This window comes from Conger conger, chromosome 10 (genome assembly GCF_963514075.1).
Source record: "Conger conger chromosome 10, fConCon1.1, whole genome shotgun sequence".
Taxonomy (NCBI): Eukaryota; Metazoa; Chordata; class Actinopteri; order Anguilliformes; family Congridae; genus Conger; species Conger conger.
Window position 1 is genome coordinate 45853759 of NC_083769.1, and position 20530 is coordinate 45874288.

The 20530-nt window shown below is 43.6% G+C and overlaps 1 protein-coding gene across 2 annotated transcripts; it reads right to left on the reverse strand.

Moving 5' to 3' along the window:
• Positions 1 to 8085: 8085 nt before the first annotated feature.
• Positions 8086 to 18568, reverse strand: LOC133138941 (alpha-1,3-galactosyltransferase 2-like). Of its 2 annotated transcripts, XM_061258097.1 has the most exons (8): positions 18506 to 18568; positions 18182 to 18264; positions 18033 to 18070; positions 15710 to 15772; positions 15195 to 15284; positions 14666 to 14803; positions 12848 to 13531; positions 8086 to 8389 (listed from the first exon to the last, which is right to left on the reverse strand). In XM_061258097.1, exons 3-7 carry the CDS (start codon positions 18062 to 18064, stop codon positions 12850 to 12852), a joined length of 1005 nt encoding a protein of 334 aa, XP_061114081.1. In that variant the 5' UTR covers positions 18065 to 18070; positions 18182 to 18264; positions 18506 to 18568; the 3' UTR covers positions 8086 to 8389; positions 12848 to 12849. The 2 variants fall into 2 exon arrangements, with proteins under 2 accessions (XP_061114081.1, XP_061114082.1); XM_061258098.1 differs by lacking the exon at positions 18506 to 18568 and having other exon boundaries at positions 18182 to 18277.
• Positions 18569 to 20530: the final 1962 nt, after the last annotated feature.

Sequence of the window (20530 nt, forward strand, 5' to 3'; positions counted from 1 at the left end):
GGGGTGAAAAAAAACAGTCTTGAGGCCACATTTTCATATCTTAATCTGTTTTCTAGGCGGCACGGATGGTGCAGTGGGTAGCACTGCTGCCTCACAGCAAGGAGGTCCTAGGTTCGACTCCCCGTCGGCCGGGGCTTCTCTGTGCTGAGTTTGCATGTTCTCCCCGTGCCTGCATGGGTTTCCTCCGGGTACTCCGGTTTTCTCCCACAGTCCAAAGTCATGCAGGTTAGGCTGATTGGAGAGTCTAAATTGCCCATAGGTATGAGTGTGTGAGTGAATGGTGTGTGTGCCCTGCGATGGACTGGCGACCTGTCCAGGGTGTATTCCTGCCTTTCGCCCAATGTATGCTGGCATAGGCTCCAGCACCCCTGCGACCCTGTTCAGGATAAGTGGGTTCAGATAATGGATGGATGGATGGATCTGTTTTCTAAATGTATTCCCTGCTGTTAGCCAGCCATGCAGTCACTTTATTTGTAAAGAAAATAAGAATTGAACTCTCTCCGCTATTTTACTGATAGGTCTCTACTTATGACATGTATAACTATGTGGGCAGCTGTCACAGTCAGCCATTTTACCGTGTTGCTGTGTAGTTGTACATTGCACTAAATGTGGCTGTGGTTTTGATTCACAGAACCCCTTGCCCTTTTCTTTTTCCCAGGGACATTTAATTTTAATGTACGATAGTGTTGTATGAAACGTTTTGAATGTTTCCATGCCGAAGCATTGCCAGCCGTGTGGTTTTCATAAACAAGCCCCTGGGGCAGGATCTAATTTTATAACATCGCGTTTTTTTCCCCCGAACTTCAGGGATGTTTCTGTAGCAGCGTACGCGTACCGTAAATACTCAAATTGTGTCCGGGGTCTTTTATTTACTTAGGCTGCACAATGCACAGGCCTTTATTTGGGGCAGGCTTGTATTCGAGGCAGGACTTTATTTCTTATTAGGCTTCTGTTGTAGAATTTTATTCTTAGAAATAAAGTAAAAGGCTACACTTAAAGTGGGCCAACACTGTTCAACACTTCCTGTAACCGTTCAGAAATCAATTAGTGTAGGCTAATCAGGAAACACCGTTTGGTAAGTCATAGTGTCAGTCTTAACAGACTTAGTTTATTGCAATTATTCTCAAACACAATAAATCACATGCAAGTCCAGAATCCATAAAATAACAACTTGCCAGACACGCCTTCATGAACAATAACAAATTAGCGTAGATAACAGCAAGTTAAGGATCTTTTTTTCCCTAAAGTGCGTTTTATTGTGAGACATGCGTTTCGTTAGGTTGGTAGGCAATATTACCCCGGCTTGACTACAAGGGTAAAGAACACATCTCGGCCATGTCTGATGTTTACAGATATTTTGGATCTACCGGCATATGCTATCTTTCCTTTCCACTGTTCTCGTCTGAATTAATGCGGTACTGCAATTTTTGTGCCAGCTTCAAGCAAAATGGCCTTCCTTGAAGGTTGCAGAAGTTATAGCCAATGTATTTCTTTAAATTTATTTATTATTATTTTGGTGTATTCAACTGTTTTAGCCAAGACGGACAGATTTCATAATTCCTTTCATGCCAGCTACTTGAAATATGACTGCAATTTAAAAAACAGTTCCGTCAGTCTTGTTTTTTCACTTGGCTGTGGTCCAAACATGTCGGGTGTGTCATGCAGGAAATGCCAGTCCTGTTGTGGTGCTTTTGCAGGGAGAAAGACTGCTTTAATGGTGACGCTGAGTGTCTGGTGGCGGGGAGTCTAGAAAAAACCACCTCCTGTGGTTTTACATCGCATGGCCTAACTCCAAAGTTGAAGAGGACATTCTTGTCACATGATACTAAATTCACAAGCTACTTATTTAAAAAAATTACATAAATAAAAAAGCCATTTGGCTTTCTAGCTAAGCTATAGTAGCCGTTTGCGTGGGTGTTTCAGTTGTTACATAGATGTACCGGTTACCATATTTTCCCCATAGCATTTGAGTTTAGTTCGAATTTCAGTGAGACCTCCCCCCATATTTATCTCCTATTCGGAATTGCCAATTGTACAGTGCTCTCCCATCTTAGACGTGCCACTCGTACCCTCACCAATAAGAGATCTTCGTAGCTGATGAACAGCCCGCAGAATAGCGCAGGGTAGCTTGTGGCAATTCATCCAGCCGGGAACCTGAAAGCACCTGGTGAGCAAAACGGTCATATCCACCACTGTAGATTCCTGGTCGAAGGTGTAATTTTTTGTCATGACTTCATATCTTCTGCAAACAGCTGCATAGTGTACTTTAGACTTCTTACCCCATGAAGGGTGTTATATAGAGCAATGCGTTTTATGTGAAATATTTATACACAAAAAAAGACGACAGTTATGTTCTTTTCCAATTTTGTGTGCCGTGCCTGTAATATGAGGGAGTAATGTATACTTGACGAGCAGTATCCAACTGCTAAATAAAGAGTACTGGTACGGTTATTGCAACACTACAGTCAGGCTGACATGCCAAGAAGGGAGCAGAATATTATGAAGAAATAACCTGTGATTTTTATCGACTGTACTTTTTGATTGTTCTCCGGTTTCATTTGTTGAATTGTACAAGTGTCCAAAAAAACATTGTATTTTTCATAATTAAATGCCAAAATTCTCAAATACAGAATCATTCATTCATTCTGAGGTTCGGTGTAGACACATCTATCAGTCTAAGGTCAAAGATATTTGTGTCATATTCAAGATTTACCATGAAGCAGCTATATCAGAATTAGACAATGATGTATACATACTTTACATACTGTAACGGTCCAGTTTAAACGGAGGCAGAGATGTGAGCTTGTGGTTATCTTTTTAAACTTTATTGTCGAGAAGCCACACAAATAAGCGCACACTGAAGATCACCCAGAACAACAACAACTCGACTTACACCGACCCAGAAACACATCCCCTTGGCTGGCAGCGCTTATGCTGCAAGTCCCAACCAGGGACGCTACACCTTACGGTCTAAGGCTAATCACAGTGATTGTGAGTTGGGGAGGGAAAGGTGTAGCCTGAAGAGATGGGTCTTCAGTCTGCGCTTGAAGGAGGTCAGAGACTCTGCCGTTCTGACATTCACCGGGAGGTCGTTCCACCACCGTGGGACCAGGACAGACCGCAGTCGTGAGCGTGAAGTGCAGGTGTGGCGAGGGGGAGGCGCCAGACGGCACGAAGTGGCAGAACGGAGGGGTCTTGTTGGTGTATAGGTCTTGATAAGGGATTGAATATACACAGGGGCTGATCCTTTAACTGCCTGGTATGCGAGCACCAAAGTTTTAAATTTGAAGCGAGCCATAACAGGCAGCCAGTGGAGGTTGCTGAGCAGGGGGGTGACATGTGAATGTCTGGGAACATTGAATACCAGACGGGCTGCAGCATTCTGGATGAGTTGTAGGTGTCTGATGGCAGATGCTGGAAGGCCAGCCAGCAGAGAATTGCAATAGTCCAGGCGGGACAGGACCATTGCTTGAACAAGGAGCTGAGTGGAGTAGGTGGTGAGAAAGGGTCGGATTCTCCAGATGTTGTACAGGAAGAACCTGCACGCCCGGGTCACCGTAGCAATGTTCGTGGAGAAGGATAGCCTGCTGTCCATCACCACTCCAAGGTTTCTTGCACTAGGGGATGAGGTCACTGTGGTATCCCCTAGTGAGATGGAGAAATCAGAGAAGGGAGAGGTTAAAGCAGGGATGAAGATCATCTCCATCTTATCTGGGTTGAGCTTTAGATGGTGGTTGCCCATCCAGCTCTGGATGTCTCTCAGGCAGGCGGAGATATGGGTAGAGACCTGTGTGTCTGATGGGGGGAAGGAGAGAAAGAGTTGGGTGTCATCGGCATAGCAATGATAGGAGATGCCATGAGCAGAGATAAAGGGGCCAAGGGATCTCGTGTAGATGGAGAAGAGGAGGGGTCCGAGGACTGAGCCCTGGGGGACTCCTGTAACAAGGGGGCGAGGGGTTGACACTCCTCCAGCCCAGGACACCTGGGAGGACCGGCCAGAGAGATAAGATTGGATCCACTCTAAGGCTGTGCCACAGATCCCTGTAGATGCCAGGGAGGCCAAGAGGATGGAGTGGTTGAGCGTGTCGAACGCCGCAGAGAGGTCAAGAAGGATCAGGACAGAGAGAGAGAGAGGTTGCTCGTGCAGCCTGAAGGGACTCGTTGACAGAGAGGAGTGCAGTCTCCGTCGAGTGGCCAGGTCTGAAGCCGGACTGGTGGGGGTCCAGCAAGTTATTCTGAGAGAGGAAGGAAGAGAGTTGGTTGGAGGCGGCTCATTCAATGGATTTGGATAGAAAAGGAAGGAGAGATACCGGACGGTAGTTTTGAATGAAGGAGGGGTCAAGAGTGGGTTTCTTTAGGAGCGGGGTGATGTAGGCCCTCTTGAATGATGAGGGAAAGCAGCCAGAGGACAGAGAGGAGTTAACAAGGGAGGTGACAAACGGGAGGATGTCAGGCGTGATTGCCTGAAAGAGGTTTGAGGGGATGGGGTCCAGGGCACAAGTAGTAGGGCGGTGGGAGAGCAGGAGGTGAGACACATCAGCATCTGTAAGGGGACAGAAAGAGGAGAAACAGGGGGCAGGTTGTTTGTGGTAGGCTAGCTAATGTTAGCTACCACTCAGGCGACATTAAATGGCTACTTAGCCAAGTATGTATATACCGATTACTGAACATGAGAATGGAAGGTCCGAATATATGTTCAACGCAGAACAACACGAGAGTAAGGTAGCTAGGGAGGTAACTGTTAGCTAAGCTAGCCATCTACTATGCAGATACCCTACAATCAGCTAGTTAGCTAGCTAGCAAAGTAGCCAGCCAAGTGTGCATAGTCTAAGCAAAATTAGCGCATATAATGTTCATCTTGTCAGCTAACTTACCATTGCTGGTCGCTACAGATGGAATGCTGCTGGCATTAGTGACAGCATTACTATTACTACTGATGCAGTTATTGCTGTTGCTGGAGGTTGAAGAGTGCGTAGATGTGCCTCCAGTCGTGACTGGCTGTGGAGGGTCGACGTTCATTTTCAGCAAGAATCTATGTTTTAATTAGTAATCTAATGGCGACACTGCTTTTACAGAAGTACTTGAAATTGTCCAGTAATGAATGGAATGAAGTAACTTAATCAAGAAATCAGCCGGAATTCAGTATAGCAATCCTGGCGCATTCCAAACAATTCTACTTCTAAAGTGCCCCGTAAATAATGTCCGACGGTGTGTGCAACACTGATCTTGCGAGTTCCACACAGTGTACCAAAATTATCCTCCGGTTCTGTGTGGGCAACCTCCCTTTACTTTTATAAGTGCCAATCAGAACCATAAACAAAAGGAAAACATTTAATTGATAAGAAGTTATGTGGTTCAATTTCTGATCTGAAAAAAGATTCATAATGGTTAGCTAGAGCAGGGGTGTAGTCTGTACACCTGAGGTCTCATTGGGCCAAATGGACATTTCTGGAGCTTGTTTTGTTTGGTAGTAATTTCTTTTGGCGGTGGTGATAGCGGAGGAGAATTCCGCCAGGAGAGACTGGTAGGAAGACAGGTCCGACGGGTCTTTTGATTTCCTCCACTTCCTCTCAGCTGCACGTAGGCTTGGCCTGGAGGAACGTAGAAGGTCAGAAACCCATGGGCTGGGAGAGGAGGATCGAGCAGGCCGGGAGACAAGAGGACAGAGAGAGTCAAGGGCTAAGGAGAGAGAGGAAAACAGCACGGAAGATGCTGAATCAGTGGGTAGTTTGGAGAAGGATTCAAGAGGAGGGAGGGAAGCGGTGACTCTGGGGGCAAGGGAGGAAGGCGATAGAGAGCGGAGGTTACATCGGACAGAAACAGTGGGGGTGAGAGAAGGGGAGGGAGGTAGAGCAGCTAGGGGGATGGAGAAGGAAATGAAGTGGTGATCGGACTTGTGTAAAGGGGTAACAGCGGGGTTAGAAGAGCGGAGCAGAGCGGCACGCCATAAGCACCATGGGCAGGTGTTGGTCCCAATCCCGCTGGTGCTGGGAGGTGACGATGGCCAGATGATCCCCCAGGTTGCGGTGGAACCTCTCCACCAATCCGTCACTCTGTGGGTGTAAGGGGGTGGTGCGGGTCTTATGTACACCTAGGCGCTCACACATGGCGGAGAACACCCGGGACTCGAAATTCGTACCTCGGTCACTGTGGATGGACTCAGGCACCCCGAAACAGCTGATCATGCCCCCCCCACTCGGGCATCGACAATCGTCTCGGCCTCCTGGTCTGGGATGGCATATGCCTCCGGGCCACTTTGTAAAGTAGTCGATGGCAGAAAGGACGAAGCGGTTACCCCCGTCGGAACGCGGGTACGGCCCCACAATGTGCACCCCGACCCTTTCCATGGGGCACCCTACGGGGAACTGTTGGAGTGGAGCATGTGAGCGCCCGGGTTGGGCCTTTGCATGCCACACAAACGTTGCAGCGGCGGCAGAAGTCGTCGACATCTCTCTTTTGACGCCCCCAGTCAAAGCTTTCTCGGAGCCTGACAAAACTTTTGAGTTGGCTCTGGTTGCAGGGGGTGGGCCAGTCCTTCACAGCCCTCACCTTCTCATCCATGGTGCTGATGCCCTCCACACCCAGCTCGTGCCCTAGGAAGGGCACCCTCCTCCGCATGAAGTAGCACTTCTCAGGGTGCAACGTCAGGCCCCGCTGCCCTTACCCTCTCCAGGACCCGTCGCAGGGACCCCAGGACAGCCTCGAAGGAGCGACCATGGACCAGGATGTCGTCCAGGTATACCAGGCACTCCTGGCGGGGGATATCGGCCAGCACTCTGTCCATCAGCCGGGCAAAAGTAGCGGGGGCGTTGCAAAGTCCGAAACTAAGGACCTTAAACTGCCACAGGCCACGGCCAGTACAGAAAGCTGATTTGGGGCGGGACTCAGGGGAGAGGGGCACCTGGTAGTAGCCGCTTTTGAGGTCTAACGTGGTAAACCACAAGGACCCCGAGACGAGGTCTAGGGACTCGTCGATGCGAGGGAGAGGGTATGAGTCCTTTGTGGTCACCTCGTTCAGCCGGCGGTAGCCCCCATCCTTCTTGGCAACCATGACCACCGGGGCTGCCCAGGGGCTGTCGGAGGGCTCAATGAAGTCCGACTGCAACAGTTCATCCACGGCCTTGTCACAGGCCTGTTGGCGAGCAAGAGGAAGGCGGCGTGGACGGCACTTGACTGGACGTGCGTTTCCAGTGTCTATTGCGTGTTGTGCCAGGTAGGTCCTCCCGACTTCACTCTCGCTCACCGCAACTCTCGTCCTGGAACTCCGCCAGCAGCTGCCTCAGCTGCGCTTGCTGCAGGTTGTCAAGATCTCCATACTCCTCCCTCCACAGTTCTCCCCTCCCTTCTCTGTGGCTACAGCAGTATGTCCACGCTGGCGGTCATCATCCGGCCCCGAAACGAACTGTAACTGTGGCATGGCCCTCTCTTCCACAGGGATGTCTTCCGTCTCGCCCCGTGGCTCAAATTTTATCTTCGGTATAACGCCGTTGTCCATTGTGCTCGCCTACACTATCTAACTAACACTGAAACTAAACTAACTAGCTAACGTTATCATCCGACCAAAACCCCGTCTCCTTACCGCAATTGTTTCTTCTGACACCAGTGTAACGGTCCAGTTTAAACGGAGGCAGAGACGTGAGCTTGTGGTTATCTTTTTAAACTTTATTGTCGAGAAGCCACACAAATAAGTGAAGATCACCCAGAACAACAACAACTCGACTTACGCCGACCCGGAAACACATCCCCTTGGCTGGCAGCGCTTATGCTGCAAGTCCCAACCAGGGACGCTACAATACATATGCTGCCACTACTGAAATTATTTACTGAGTGATTAGTCACTGTTGATGCTAGAAACCTCAAGTTAATCTGAACCACCATGTAGTTAATTTCACTTACAATAGGAGACTCCATTACAGTAGGCAGTGGTATGTACAGATCAAGAAAGCCAGAAAACCAACCAGAGAATAATTATGATTAATAACCATTTAAAACAAGATTGAAGAAATTGGAGAAAAGAACGACAGTATCAGCTGTAGACTCACTCATGTCTTTCTCACCCAGACAAACCAAGCCCTTACACTGCAATTTAATTCACAATCATTTTATTTTCCCATTATTCAGTATCATTACATTCCACAGTGTGTCTGGTTTATTACACAAGAACATTTTAAATGGCAACCATTGCCATAATCACCCGATAACATAAATAACATAAATATATTTTTTTACATTACATTACAGGAATTTAGTAGACTCTTATTCAGAGCAACGAAAGGTCAAAGGTTGACACTCCTATACCAGCCATACTTCTCTATCTCCGAAAAGGAAACAGGTTACTCCATTTTCCAGAGCCGAGAGATAATCACTTTGTCCATTCCACCTACCAGTGCTGGAGATACAGAATAGTAGAGATTAAAGTTGTCAACACACAAATTTGATTACCTTTAATTCACTTACTCATTAAGAGGAAATGTGGCCATAGTGGACACAGAAGCACAGTGCACATCTTCACACAAATACAGTGCTGTGCAAAAGTTTTAGGCAGGTGTGAAAAAAAGGTGTAAAAGAATAATTCTTTAAAAAATAAAAATAAACTATTAACATTTCTATCAATTAACAAAATGTATAAACAGAAGAAGTAAATGAACATAGGAAAAATCTAAATCAAATCAATATTTGGTGTGACCACCCTTTGCCTTCAAAACTGCATCAATTCTTCTCGGTATACTTGCACAGTTTTTGAAGGAACTTGGCAGGTAGGTTATCCCAAAAATCTCAAGAGAACTAGCCACAGTTCTTCTGTGGATTTAGGCAGCCTCAAATGCTTGTCTCTTCATGTAATCCCAGACAGACTCGATGACGTTGAGATCAGGGCTCTGTGGGGGCCATACCATCACTTCCAGGACTCCTTGTTCTTCTTTATGCTGAAGATAGTTCTTAATGACATTGGCTGTATGTTTGGGGTTGTCCTGCTGCAGAATACATTTGGGGCCAATCAGATGCCTCCCTGATGGTATTGCATGATGGATAATTATCTGCCTGGATAAGTATCTCAGCATTGAGGAGACCATTCATTCTGAACAAATCCCCAACTCCATTTGCAGAAATGCAGCCTCAAACTTGCAAGGAACCTCCACCATGCTTCACTGTTGCCTGCAGACACTCATTCTTGTACCGCTCTCCAGCCCTTCGGTGAACAAACTGCCTTCTACTACAGCCAAATATTTCACATTGACTCATCAGCCCAGAGAACCTGCTGCTATTTTTCTGCACCCCAGTTCCTGTGTTTTCATGCATAGTTCAGTCATTGGCCTTGTTTCCATGTCGGAGGTATGGCGTTTTGGCTGCAATTCTTCCATGAAGACTTCTGCACTTCTGACCAGCACAATAGATGTACCTGGGCTCCACTGGTTTCTGCCAATTCTGAGCTGATGGCACTGCTGGACATCTTCCAATTGGGAAGGGAAGTGACCGACCACTGCATCTACGGTCCTCAACGTTGCCCGTTTCTTTGTGCTTCTTCAACAGAGCTTGGACAGCACATCTGGAAACCCCTGTCTGCCTTGAAATTTCTGCCTGGGAGAGACCTTACTGATGCAGTATAACTACCGTGTGTCTTGTTGCTATGCTCAGTCTTGCCATGGTGTATGACTTCTGACATTAAACTGTCTTCAGCAACCTCACCTTGGAAGCAGAGTTTGCCTGTTCCTCACCCAGTTTTAACCCTCCTACACAGCTGTTTCTGTTTCAGTTAATTATTGTGTTTCAACAAACATATTAAATTGAGGGTCATTGGCTCCTGTTTGGTATAATTGGTTAATCGAAGTGTACCTAGAAGAACTGATGCTGGTTTGAAGGCAAAGGGTGGTCACACCAAATATTGAATTGATTTAGATTTTTCTTCTGTTCACTCACTTTGCATTTTGTAAATTGATAAAAATAAACTATTACGATTTCTATTTTTGAAAGCATTCTTACTTTACAGCATTTTTTCACACCTGCCTAAAACCTTTGCACAGTATTGTACATCACCAAATGATTGATTTATATTAATCACGAATCAATTCCCATTTCAAGATTGTTTAAGAATTCATTATAATACATTAAATTACATTACAAGAAATCACTGTAGTCCAAACCTAGATACAGCACTGAAAATTCACAGGACAGAACATAAAATTCTTCTTAAATAGGAGAGAGGAGGGCATATTGTCACACTTTTCACTGTTTTCTCACATTTCGTTTCAACACTCCTAGAAAAAGAGTTTTATTACATAAAATGTGTAGTGCCATTTTATTACTTTTGAAGGTGAAAAATAATCACGTGATTAGTGTGACCATAGATATAGAAACGTAGATACCGCGTTCGAGATTATACGTGCATCTGCGTGGCAGCCATATCTGGGTGGTCAGCAGTCAGTCATAGGTCATATCTGTGGAGTAGACTATTTGGAAAAATGCTAGTCATATTTGAGTATAATAAGGAAATCCTCCAGATCTATTCCCTTTCTGGACGTTTGGTTTGCGGACTGCAGTGCAAATGAGTCTTCCTTTAAGCACACTCCCTTCTAGCTGGACTCAAGTTTGGAGCAATCATGGGTGGTGGTTAGAGACTCATTACTGTGTCGACTGGAGATTGTTTTATAGGGTCTGCTGGGCTGGTCCAACTGCCACCAGCATGACTGTAATTAACCACAATAACGCTGTGATCACTCTTCTAATTCTCAGTAGATGTTGTATTTCCTGCTCGTAAATTCAATATAATAAGATTAGGATACTCCGACCAGACCGGACTTTATTCTAAGACTATTAAAAAATAGCATCAGTTTCTAGACCCCCACCCAAACAGGATACCTGACCGGTGTGTCTCTACCTTTGACTCTACCTTTGTGGTGGTATTAGCCACAGGGACAGCTAAATCAAATATGCGGTTATTACCCAAATGCAGTATTACTCCACTGCAGTTATTTCACAGCTATAGTTACCTAGGCCGATAAGAATATTACTTTGGATAGTTATAATGTATATTTTGATTATCACATTCAAAGCGACGACATAGAGCAGGGGCCAATGAGGTATCTACGTTTCCGTATCTATGGCTTTGACCACAAAAAACAGGAAGTTGACCTGAGAAAATTACATAAATGGCATTTGGCAGATGCTCTTGTCCAGAGCGACGTACAGTTGATTAGACTAAATAGGACCAATGCAGGGTTAAGGGCCTTGCTCAAGGGCCCAACGGCTGTGTGGATCTCACTGTGGCTACACCGGGGATCGAACCACTGACCTTGCGGGTCCCAGTCTTAACTACTACGCTACAGGCTGCCGCATTAACATTTTTTGAGGAAGTGACGAGTGTTAGAGGAATGAACAGCGTGACAACTTACAGAGTAGGGGAGAGCTGGGTAAGTCGTAATAAATATAAAAACATTTAAATTAGCAATGCAATTAACAATTCCACAAAATACTTTAAGGAAAATAAGAGATTTAAAGCCATTAACTGCGCTTCGAATGGAAAACACCATAGCTGATAAGACATCACAAACTGCAACAAAAGGTGGCCTTGTGTATGTATTCATAAAATTAAAATCTTGTTTGTCTCAAACCACAATAAGCCACCGTTTGAAGTTTGAAGAAATCTTGATAGTTACAAGCATAAAGTGTCTGTGGTAGCAACATGTAATGGATGGAATTAGAATTTTGATGTTTCCTGTTGAAATACTATATTCTGGTATTTTGGATGTTAAAGCCCTACATTAGGCCTACATTACTTCGCTGTTTACCAATTTATAAAGCATACAACCAGTTTGTTTTTAAATAGATTTTTCTAACGAGTCGTTTAGCTTCGAGGCAGCCGTTGGAATTTCCGGACGATGTTAAAATCAACATGGGAAGGACTGGGAAGTTGAACAAAGTAGCCTGGCTAACTTCCAAGTAGGCAAGTGGTTTTTTTGTTTTTCGCAATCTTTAATTGCGTTGCTAGGGAACTGCACCAGAGCTCATTGCTCATTGTCAAGTCAACGAAAATGAAAAAACAGAACGGACCTTTTAACGAAACGATAGCATTCCCCGCAGTGACTTAGCGCGTTGCTATTTCCTGAAGTCACCCCCCAACAACCTCTGCCCACGGAGAAAAGACGGTTTTACGAATTCAATTCAAACATCCGTGACAAATGTATAGCAAATGGGCTTTAACATTGAAAATACCGGCATGTTTCAAGGAAGGAAAACCGTTTACATATGGCGACACGTTGATTGACATTCATTAAATCCTTCCTGATGGAAAGGCACTATCACAGCCCTGCTATGGACTATAAGTGGTTGCATAAGCGCGTTCCCATAGAAAGGTTAAGCTTTTTGTTGGAAGTCAGTGGCAGTGATCAGTTACAGATTCATACCATACAGTAATCCCATGGAAGCAATACCAACAGAGGCTGTAAAGGTTGATAATGAAGAATCAGTCATTATCTATGTCCATGGAGGATATTACTATGTTGATTACAGTTTTTGCACGTTTTACAGTTTTGTGCTGATAACTGAAATTGGGGCAAAATATTTTGTGATCTTGGAGTTACAGGATAAGGTTCTGTGTCCTGAGTGGTTTTGATATATTGAGCTTCAAAGATTCCAAAGTGAATCGGCTCCAAGCATACAACGATTTTTGCATTTTTTCACACTTTTAAAACTGTTTTTTTGTGTGTAAAACTTCACACATATTTAGTATCCTCGTAAACATCATAATCATGCCAAAAAAAAGTTTGTACTGCATGTTGTAAATGTGCAATTGTTTTGTGAGATGTTGTGCATATAAAGGTTTTATTTTTGTTTTATTTTTGGTCCATGGTACCTCTAGGTCCTGAGTCTGCTGTAGTGTTTCTCAGCCCAGAGCAGCCTCTTGACGTGTATCTCTCGGCTGGGCCCGTTGAGGGGGTTCCAGCCATACTCTGGCGAGAGCACTCTGCTGGGCTTGTTGAGCCAGAAGTACTTGTTGAGGTGGCTCTCGTCATGCCACAGAGCCTGCACCCCCTTCCTCTTGTCCGTCATTATGCCCCGGTGACAGCTCTCGGTCAGGTTCACCACGGACTCCCACGTGCCCCCGAACACGGCCGCGTGGTAGTACAGGTCCCCAGTCTCCATGCAGGCCGTGGAGTTGGGGTTGCGGTCGTAGGTGTACCTTACCTTGGGGGTGTTGTAGAAGGAGGAGTGCTGCAGGGCAACCGACTCCCCGAGTGCCTCCGAGCCGAAGCGACCGGCGAAGACCATGTCCACGTCCAGGCAGAAGACGTACCGGTGGCCGTGACGGATGCGTGTCTGGACGGCGTCTGCGAGGGTCTTCATGCGCATCATGGAGATGTCCTCCCAGCGCTCGTGCCTCTTGATCTTGATGATCTCCAGGGCCCGGCCAGTCTTCAGCTGGAGCCCCGGCACGTTCTCTGGGGCGTCGGTGAACACGTAGTACGTCACCGGTAAACCCTCCATAAAGTGGAGTTCCGCTGAGGACAGCAGATCCATCAGGTACACTTCCAGATATCTGTTAAAAAGGCACACAGAAATACACAGTAGAGTGTTATGTATGCAGTGTCAGAAGTTCCTAATTTCTCTTACAATGGTTACCCGCCATCTTCTGACACACTGAAAAACCCATCTATTTAAACTGCAACCTGGGCCCATAAGACAACCCCATCCCTCTCCCCCCAACATTATCAAACATTCATATTACGGGCAGCCTATTAGGCGCCGGTACATTACATTACATTGCATTTGGCAGATGCTCTTATCCAGAGCGAAGTACAACAAAGTGCATACCCACAACCAGGGGTTCTACAATTCTACAGTTCGGACCTCAACAGGGAGTTCATTCTACCATCGTGGAGCCACAACAGACAATAGTCGTGAGCGTGAGGTGGAGGTTCGGAGAGGGGGAGGTGCCAAGCGGTACATAACTCGGACTGGGATGGTTGGTGGTTCAATACCCAGTCAAGACAATTACATGTCCAACTGACATTTTTGACACAAATTTTGGTGAAAAATTGAACAGGCATCTGCTTGTAGCCCATTCACTTTGGAATATTTGAAGCTCCATATCTCAAAACCACTCAGATTACACATAGAAGCTTGTACTTGCAGTGTAGCCATGAACCCTGACTTGCTCCATTTGTCCCCTGCTTAGTCTAATCAACTGTACGTCACTTTGGATAAAAGCGTCAGCTAAATAGCAAATTATTTATATAATCGAACTCTTTCCAACAGCTTTTGTTCAATAATCTCATTGATCCCTCACGTATTTCAGTCCTCCATCAGTTGATTTTTCTTATTTTGATTCAGGATCAAGCCAGTAAAATAATTAAATTAATTGCAGCAAACAGCTCTGTTAATCATTCAATTCCCACTGAATTTGGTGCATAGGATGAATTAAAGCAAGCTGTGCTGCATTGTGTTAAACAAATCAGCAATAATTTAAAATGTCCGCCAAGAACTTGTATTTATCAACGTTCACTGCCACCACCTCCACTATAGATTTAAGAAAGCGCAAACAAGCTTGTGTTCTGCTCTGAATGGTGTGATATCAGGGGCTCCGTCAGGGGAAGACACTAGATTCAGCTCAACGGGTGGACTTGTGGACAGCAGACACGAGAGGCCCGAACGTGTCACAAACAGCGCTAACCTCCCGACGGCGAACACAGTCAGTGCCACAGAGGTGCCCATTTTTTGGTGATACTTGTCGTAGGTGTCAGGATCAAACATCCCGTCCCACAAAATGGGAGCTCCCCAGTCCGTCGATGTCGTCACATCGGTTCGGGAGCTGAGAAGAGGGACAAAATGAGGGGGGGGGGGGGGCGGGGAAGGGTAATATTGACAAGGCATCATTCTGTAACCTGGATAATATTTCAGCACAAGTGTCTGAGCTTGTCTGTGTGGTCACAAGGTTATATATATGAAGATAACATTGCCCACACCTCACTCCAAGGTGACCCTATGTTTTGTTTAAATTGGCAGCGTATTTGGTACGCTGGGTCTTTCCGTTTCCGCACTAAAGAAACTGAATGATCCAGACGATGGCACCAATGTTTTCTACCCGTCTGAATAAAGCAAAGAATACCACCTTACATGTTCACTGTAAAGGGACTGCCCAGGATCACCAGTTAATGAATTACAAACATTATTCCGTTTAAAAAAATGAACACACACAGTACCAGAGATCCAGGGAGTTGTCTACGTGGTCTCCAGGTTCTGGCTTTGCAGCAGGGGGAAACTGACATTTCCTCAGATGGCTTTCAAAAAACCTGAACATTACAACAGACACGTTTGCTTCATCAAATTTCAAACTTCAAAACATAACATCTTTTAGTTTTCCCTGATGAATCGTGACTTTTCCTGCAACATTTTATGTTTGTAATTAGTTACACGTAAGTTCTTTCCCCTTTAAGACACAACTAAAAGGCTGCCTGGTAGAGGATAGGGAATCAGTATTGTTTCAGAGGAACAAACAGGAAGACGTATGTAATGTGTTTTCGAGAGTCACATTGCAGCAACAGAACGAAACAGCAACAAAAATAAATAAAATGGATACAGTACACTTGAAAATTTACAAATAAATAAATTAGTGAAAGCGTGCACATTGTCATTCTGCATTCTGTAATGTGACATTTTGATTCTTTAGCTCAGGCTGTTTTTGTTTATTCTTGCATGGTGAAGGAGACACTCCTACCTCACAAACACGATGAACAGTAACAGAAGACCAAACAATACGAGTCCCAAACGATGAAGCCGTCTGAAAAAGAAGAAAGATTTAATCAAAGGATTGTGAGGCATTATATTGCATAACGTACATTCACAATAGTAGCCAATATTACTTGTGCTGTGTTATTGTGTCATACTACTGCCATTATGGAGTAAATATGTAAAAATAATCAATTTGCTTGTGAAATCAGTGTCATATGAAAAGCAACAATGTTGCCCGTGCAAAACAATTTAAAGTATGCATGAATTTATAAATAATGCCAAGCAGGACCAGGACTGCAAATCTACAACCAGCAGGTAAAAATGTGCATTCCTGTCAAATCAGATTTTTAAAACAACAAAACGTTCAGAAACAAAATGATATTTTTCAACTTCAACCAAATACTTGTGAAAAGAAACTGTTCAAACCCAAAAGAGGAAAAAAGAAAAGTGCAACAGAAATAAAGAAATAAACGTTTATTTAAACAGAAACGGTGGTGCATTGAGCATCCTGTTGCAAACCTAGGGCAAACTGACTGATGTAGTACGGTTTGCTCCTACGATGTCTGAGAAGGTGTTTACAGCATAGAACTAGATCATTATTGATTTGAAAATGATGAGAAAAATATTTAGATGTCGGCTGCCATTTGGTTTCTTTCTGAACAGTGGTTAGATGTATAAATATGAAATCTTCAAATTGTGTAAAAATCAAAGTGTAAAATCACAGTCTGTATGATTTAAAAGTACAAATTTTTGACAAGAATTTCCAGAATTATTATTTTTTTTAATTGCAGCAATACATCCATCCATCCATCCATTATCTGAACCCGCTTATCCTGATCAGGGTCGCAGGGGGGCTGGAGCCTATCCCAGCATACATTGGGCGAAAGGCAGGAATACACCCTGGACAGGTCGCCAGTCCATCGCAGGGCACACACACCATTCACTCACACACTCATACCTACGGGCAATTTAGACTCTCCAATCAGCCTAACATGCATGTCTTTGGACTGTGGGAGGAAACCGGAGTACCCGGAGGAAACCCACGCAGACACGGGGAGAACATGCAAACTCCGCACAGAGAGGCCCCGGCCGACGGGGATTCGAACCCAGGACCTCCTTGCTGTGAGGCGGCAGTGCTACCCACTGCACCATCCGTGCCGCCCTGCAGCAATACAATTTGAGTATTATTTAGAATTTTACTTGTTAATCATATTTAGAGGGTAAATTCCAAATCTTTTCCCCCAAATGAGATCGGTGAATCTTACATAATTCCCCAATAATTTGATATGTACGTATCCAGTGCCTACTACATCATTCTGAAATAAAGATGTATGCTGAGATCATTTCATTTAAATTGTGCACAAAAGCATATCCGAGCAATCCGGGCTATTTGAGGCTACATCCCTAAAGAGCATCACACCCCCAGTGGGAATAGCATCTGAAACCCTAGCAAATTCCTCCAGGTTAACCGGGGTATTAAACATCCAACATCCAATGTTGGTTCACCAACATTATGCTGTTAGAGAAACATTTTCCATGAAACAGTCATTTTTTAAAATATAAAATGTCCCTGTTATTCCATATACAGAGCAGTATTTGGACAGTGGTGCAATTGCTATCCTTTTGCCTCTGTACTCCAGCAGGTTGGATTCAAAATGAAACGGCGAATATGAGGTTAGAGAGACCACTGTCACCTGTAATTTGAGGATACTTACATCCATATTGGGTGATCCGTGAAGGAATCACATCCATTTTTATACATAGTCCCTCCATTTTAGCGGACCAAAGTAATTGGACAGTTGGCTTATCGGCCGTTTCTTATTAGTCGAGTGTATTCGCTTCTTTGGTGCAGGCTTAAAAAAGTAATTCCTACACGGTTCACCCAATATGGATGCGTATACAATCAAATTAAAGGTCAAAGTCAGAACAGACAGTGCACCACTGTCCAAATACATACATATTACACTATATAATCGCTGGGAAGAAAAATTGTGTTTATAGATTGACCAAAAGAGAAGCAATTGTTTGTGAAAGTTGGATAATTCCATTATTAAGTATATTTTGAATCCGATTCACGATTCATATACCGCAGGAACACGTCGTGCTTATAGAAAAATGCAATCTTAATCTGATTGTAGGATAATATTTACGCAAATGCGATTCACCAGAAACCAGAAAACATTTTTTTTTGTTCCCTCGCTCCAAGTAGACAATGTGTGACCACTGAAAACTGGATGTGATCGCAGAATCATGTACAGTCGCCTTAGATAAATTCTACCAAGGTCGCCTGTTGAAGACGTTTCACTCACCTCATTGTACCGACCTTCGAGATGAAGTTCATTTGAGGCTGCGAAGAAAAAAAACAGAAATACTTAATCAGATATCGGATAGTTTGGGAAACAGAAGGAAAAATATCACGCGAACTGATACAAATAAAGCATCCTACAACAGTCATTACCACAAATCCACAAGTTGTAGTAGACACGTGTTTTCAATCTCTGACTCCTTGAGCCCGGAACGTTCTGGACTGACCCAGAGATCCTGTGGAAAAAAAGAGAAACGTAGTTCCCCCCCCCCTCCCTTTTTTTTTTTTTTCTTCGGGAAAGCAAATGGGAAAAATAAGAGAAATGAACGCAAAAAGCAAGGGGGAAAAACACAATTCTGCCACATCTTAAGGCAGAAATTACCTAATAATTCTATATAGGCTCGCTCGGAGTCCTAAATACGTAGCTAGACGTATACATACGTACGTATGTATAGCAACTTTAGAGCAGCTACTTACCTGAAATAGATGCGTCTTTGAATGAGAAAACAAATGGGAACATTTTGAAAACGAAAAAAAAAAAAAAAGAACAGCAAACAAAGTACACATAAGCGGTAACCATTAGACTGAAATCCGTAGCCTGACACAACGGTGCAGTAAGAAAAGCGGACCAGGAGCATTTCGGCGGACACCCCCCGAATGTACTCTCATCCAATAAGTGAACGCGTCGTTGCTAAAAAGCCTTTTCTCGTTCCATGTTTTAACAGGAATTTTCTTTTCATTGAATGATTATCTGATACGTCAGAAGTGAAATAAAGTGGCATATGCGTAGCATACAAGTATAGTTGTGCTAAATGTCGTTTACACTTGTAAATAAAACCTGTGGCCAAGACTTAGCATCGCAAAGGTGAGGAACTGTCAGCAAAGGAAATAATGCAGGAATCAGTTATCACCGTCAGTCAATCCTGTGTGGCATGTTCAGGCAATTTAAATACGGTGAACGTTTCATCTGAAGGGATTCTGTGTAAAGTATTGCCGAAGATTGTTCCACAACAACGGGGGCTTATTGCAAATCACCGGGGCCCAGTAAGGTATTTCAAAACTGTGAATCTCGAGATTAAAATCTCATTAAGATCTCTTCAGATCAGAATTAACCAGATTTTGAAATCGTGTTTTTGCTATCCCAGATAAAATTGATGTTCTAGGTTCTGTCTCCGTTTTTCAAATAATTTTCAGATAGAATCATTCTGATCGAGATAGCACAAGATCCGATTTACAGAATCCAGACAAGCATTATTTGGATACAGCGCGCCACCATCTGTTGGTCAAAATAATGCAACATTTCATTAAGACAAACAGGCATGAGTTTGTATATTACTTATATTTACCTATTTGAATCATCAATACAAAAGACATAGGCAAAAAAGTCAGTCTAATTTCAGAATTCAATGTAATAAAAACATTTTGTTGCAGGTCCATGTGGATGCTGGTATAGTATCTTCTGAGGAACTGTGAAAATCTTGTTTTTGCAGCAATTATTTTAGAATAGATAACAATATATTTTCAAATAAAATATTCCAAGGCATTTACACGTTTGTAAGGCTTACAGTTTTCTTTCGAAACTTTCTTTCTTTCTTTTATTTTTGTGGGGTTCTTCTTGAAAATACTTTATTGGCCATTTAGAATCGATACTGTTTTATAGAAGGATTTGTGTTCCTAATAATGTGCAAGGATTGTGATCCCAAATCAACATTGAATCCATCCTGAGTCCACCCTTTCAGTGGGATCAAGACGAGCATGATTTTCCATATCAAAACTATCCTAATCTCCTCCTTCAAAATCTAGATTCTAGGTAGGATTTAACGACCAAATCCTTATCCCAATTTTTATTGTCAGGATCACAGATTCAAGTTTTGAAATACCCAGTTTTGGAATTTAATCCCATCTGATTATTGAAATCAAATCCAAAAATGTTTTTGAATACTGGTCCACGCGGGGTATTTCACTGGGTACAGGTAAAACCCGGAACATGTATTCTACTTGGTGACTTCAATATCAACTTGCTTAAAGGTGATCTCACAACTACAACTGACTTCCTAAATGTATTCTATTCTTATAATTTTTTTCCTTCAATTACTAAACCTTCCCGCATCACAAACTCATCAGCTACACTTATTGACCATATTTTCCTTAATTCAATGGATTTTGAGATCACTTCAGGCCTCTTGATATGCGATGTCTCTGATCATCTCCCTGTTTTCCAAATCATTCATCTTAATGAATCTTCCAGTGATAGTAGGCCTATGACTCCTTTGAATATATCAATTAAATACCGTAAATTCTCGAGAAATAACTTTGACGCCTTCAAATCATGATGCAAGATGTCAATAAAGCCTATGAATTATTTATTGAATTACTCAATTTGGCCCTTGATTCATCGTTTCCTTTGATTACGACAACAATCAGAAATAATAACTCTAAAGAAAAACCATGGATAACAGATGAACTAAAGAAGCTATCCCGTAAAAAAAACAACCTCTATAG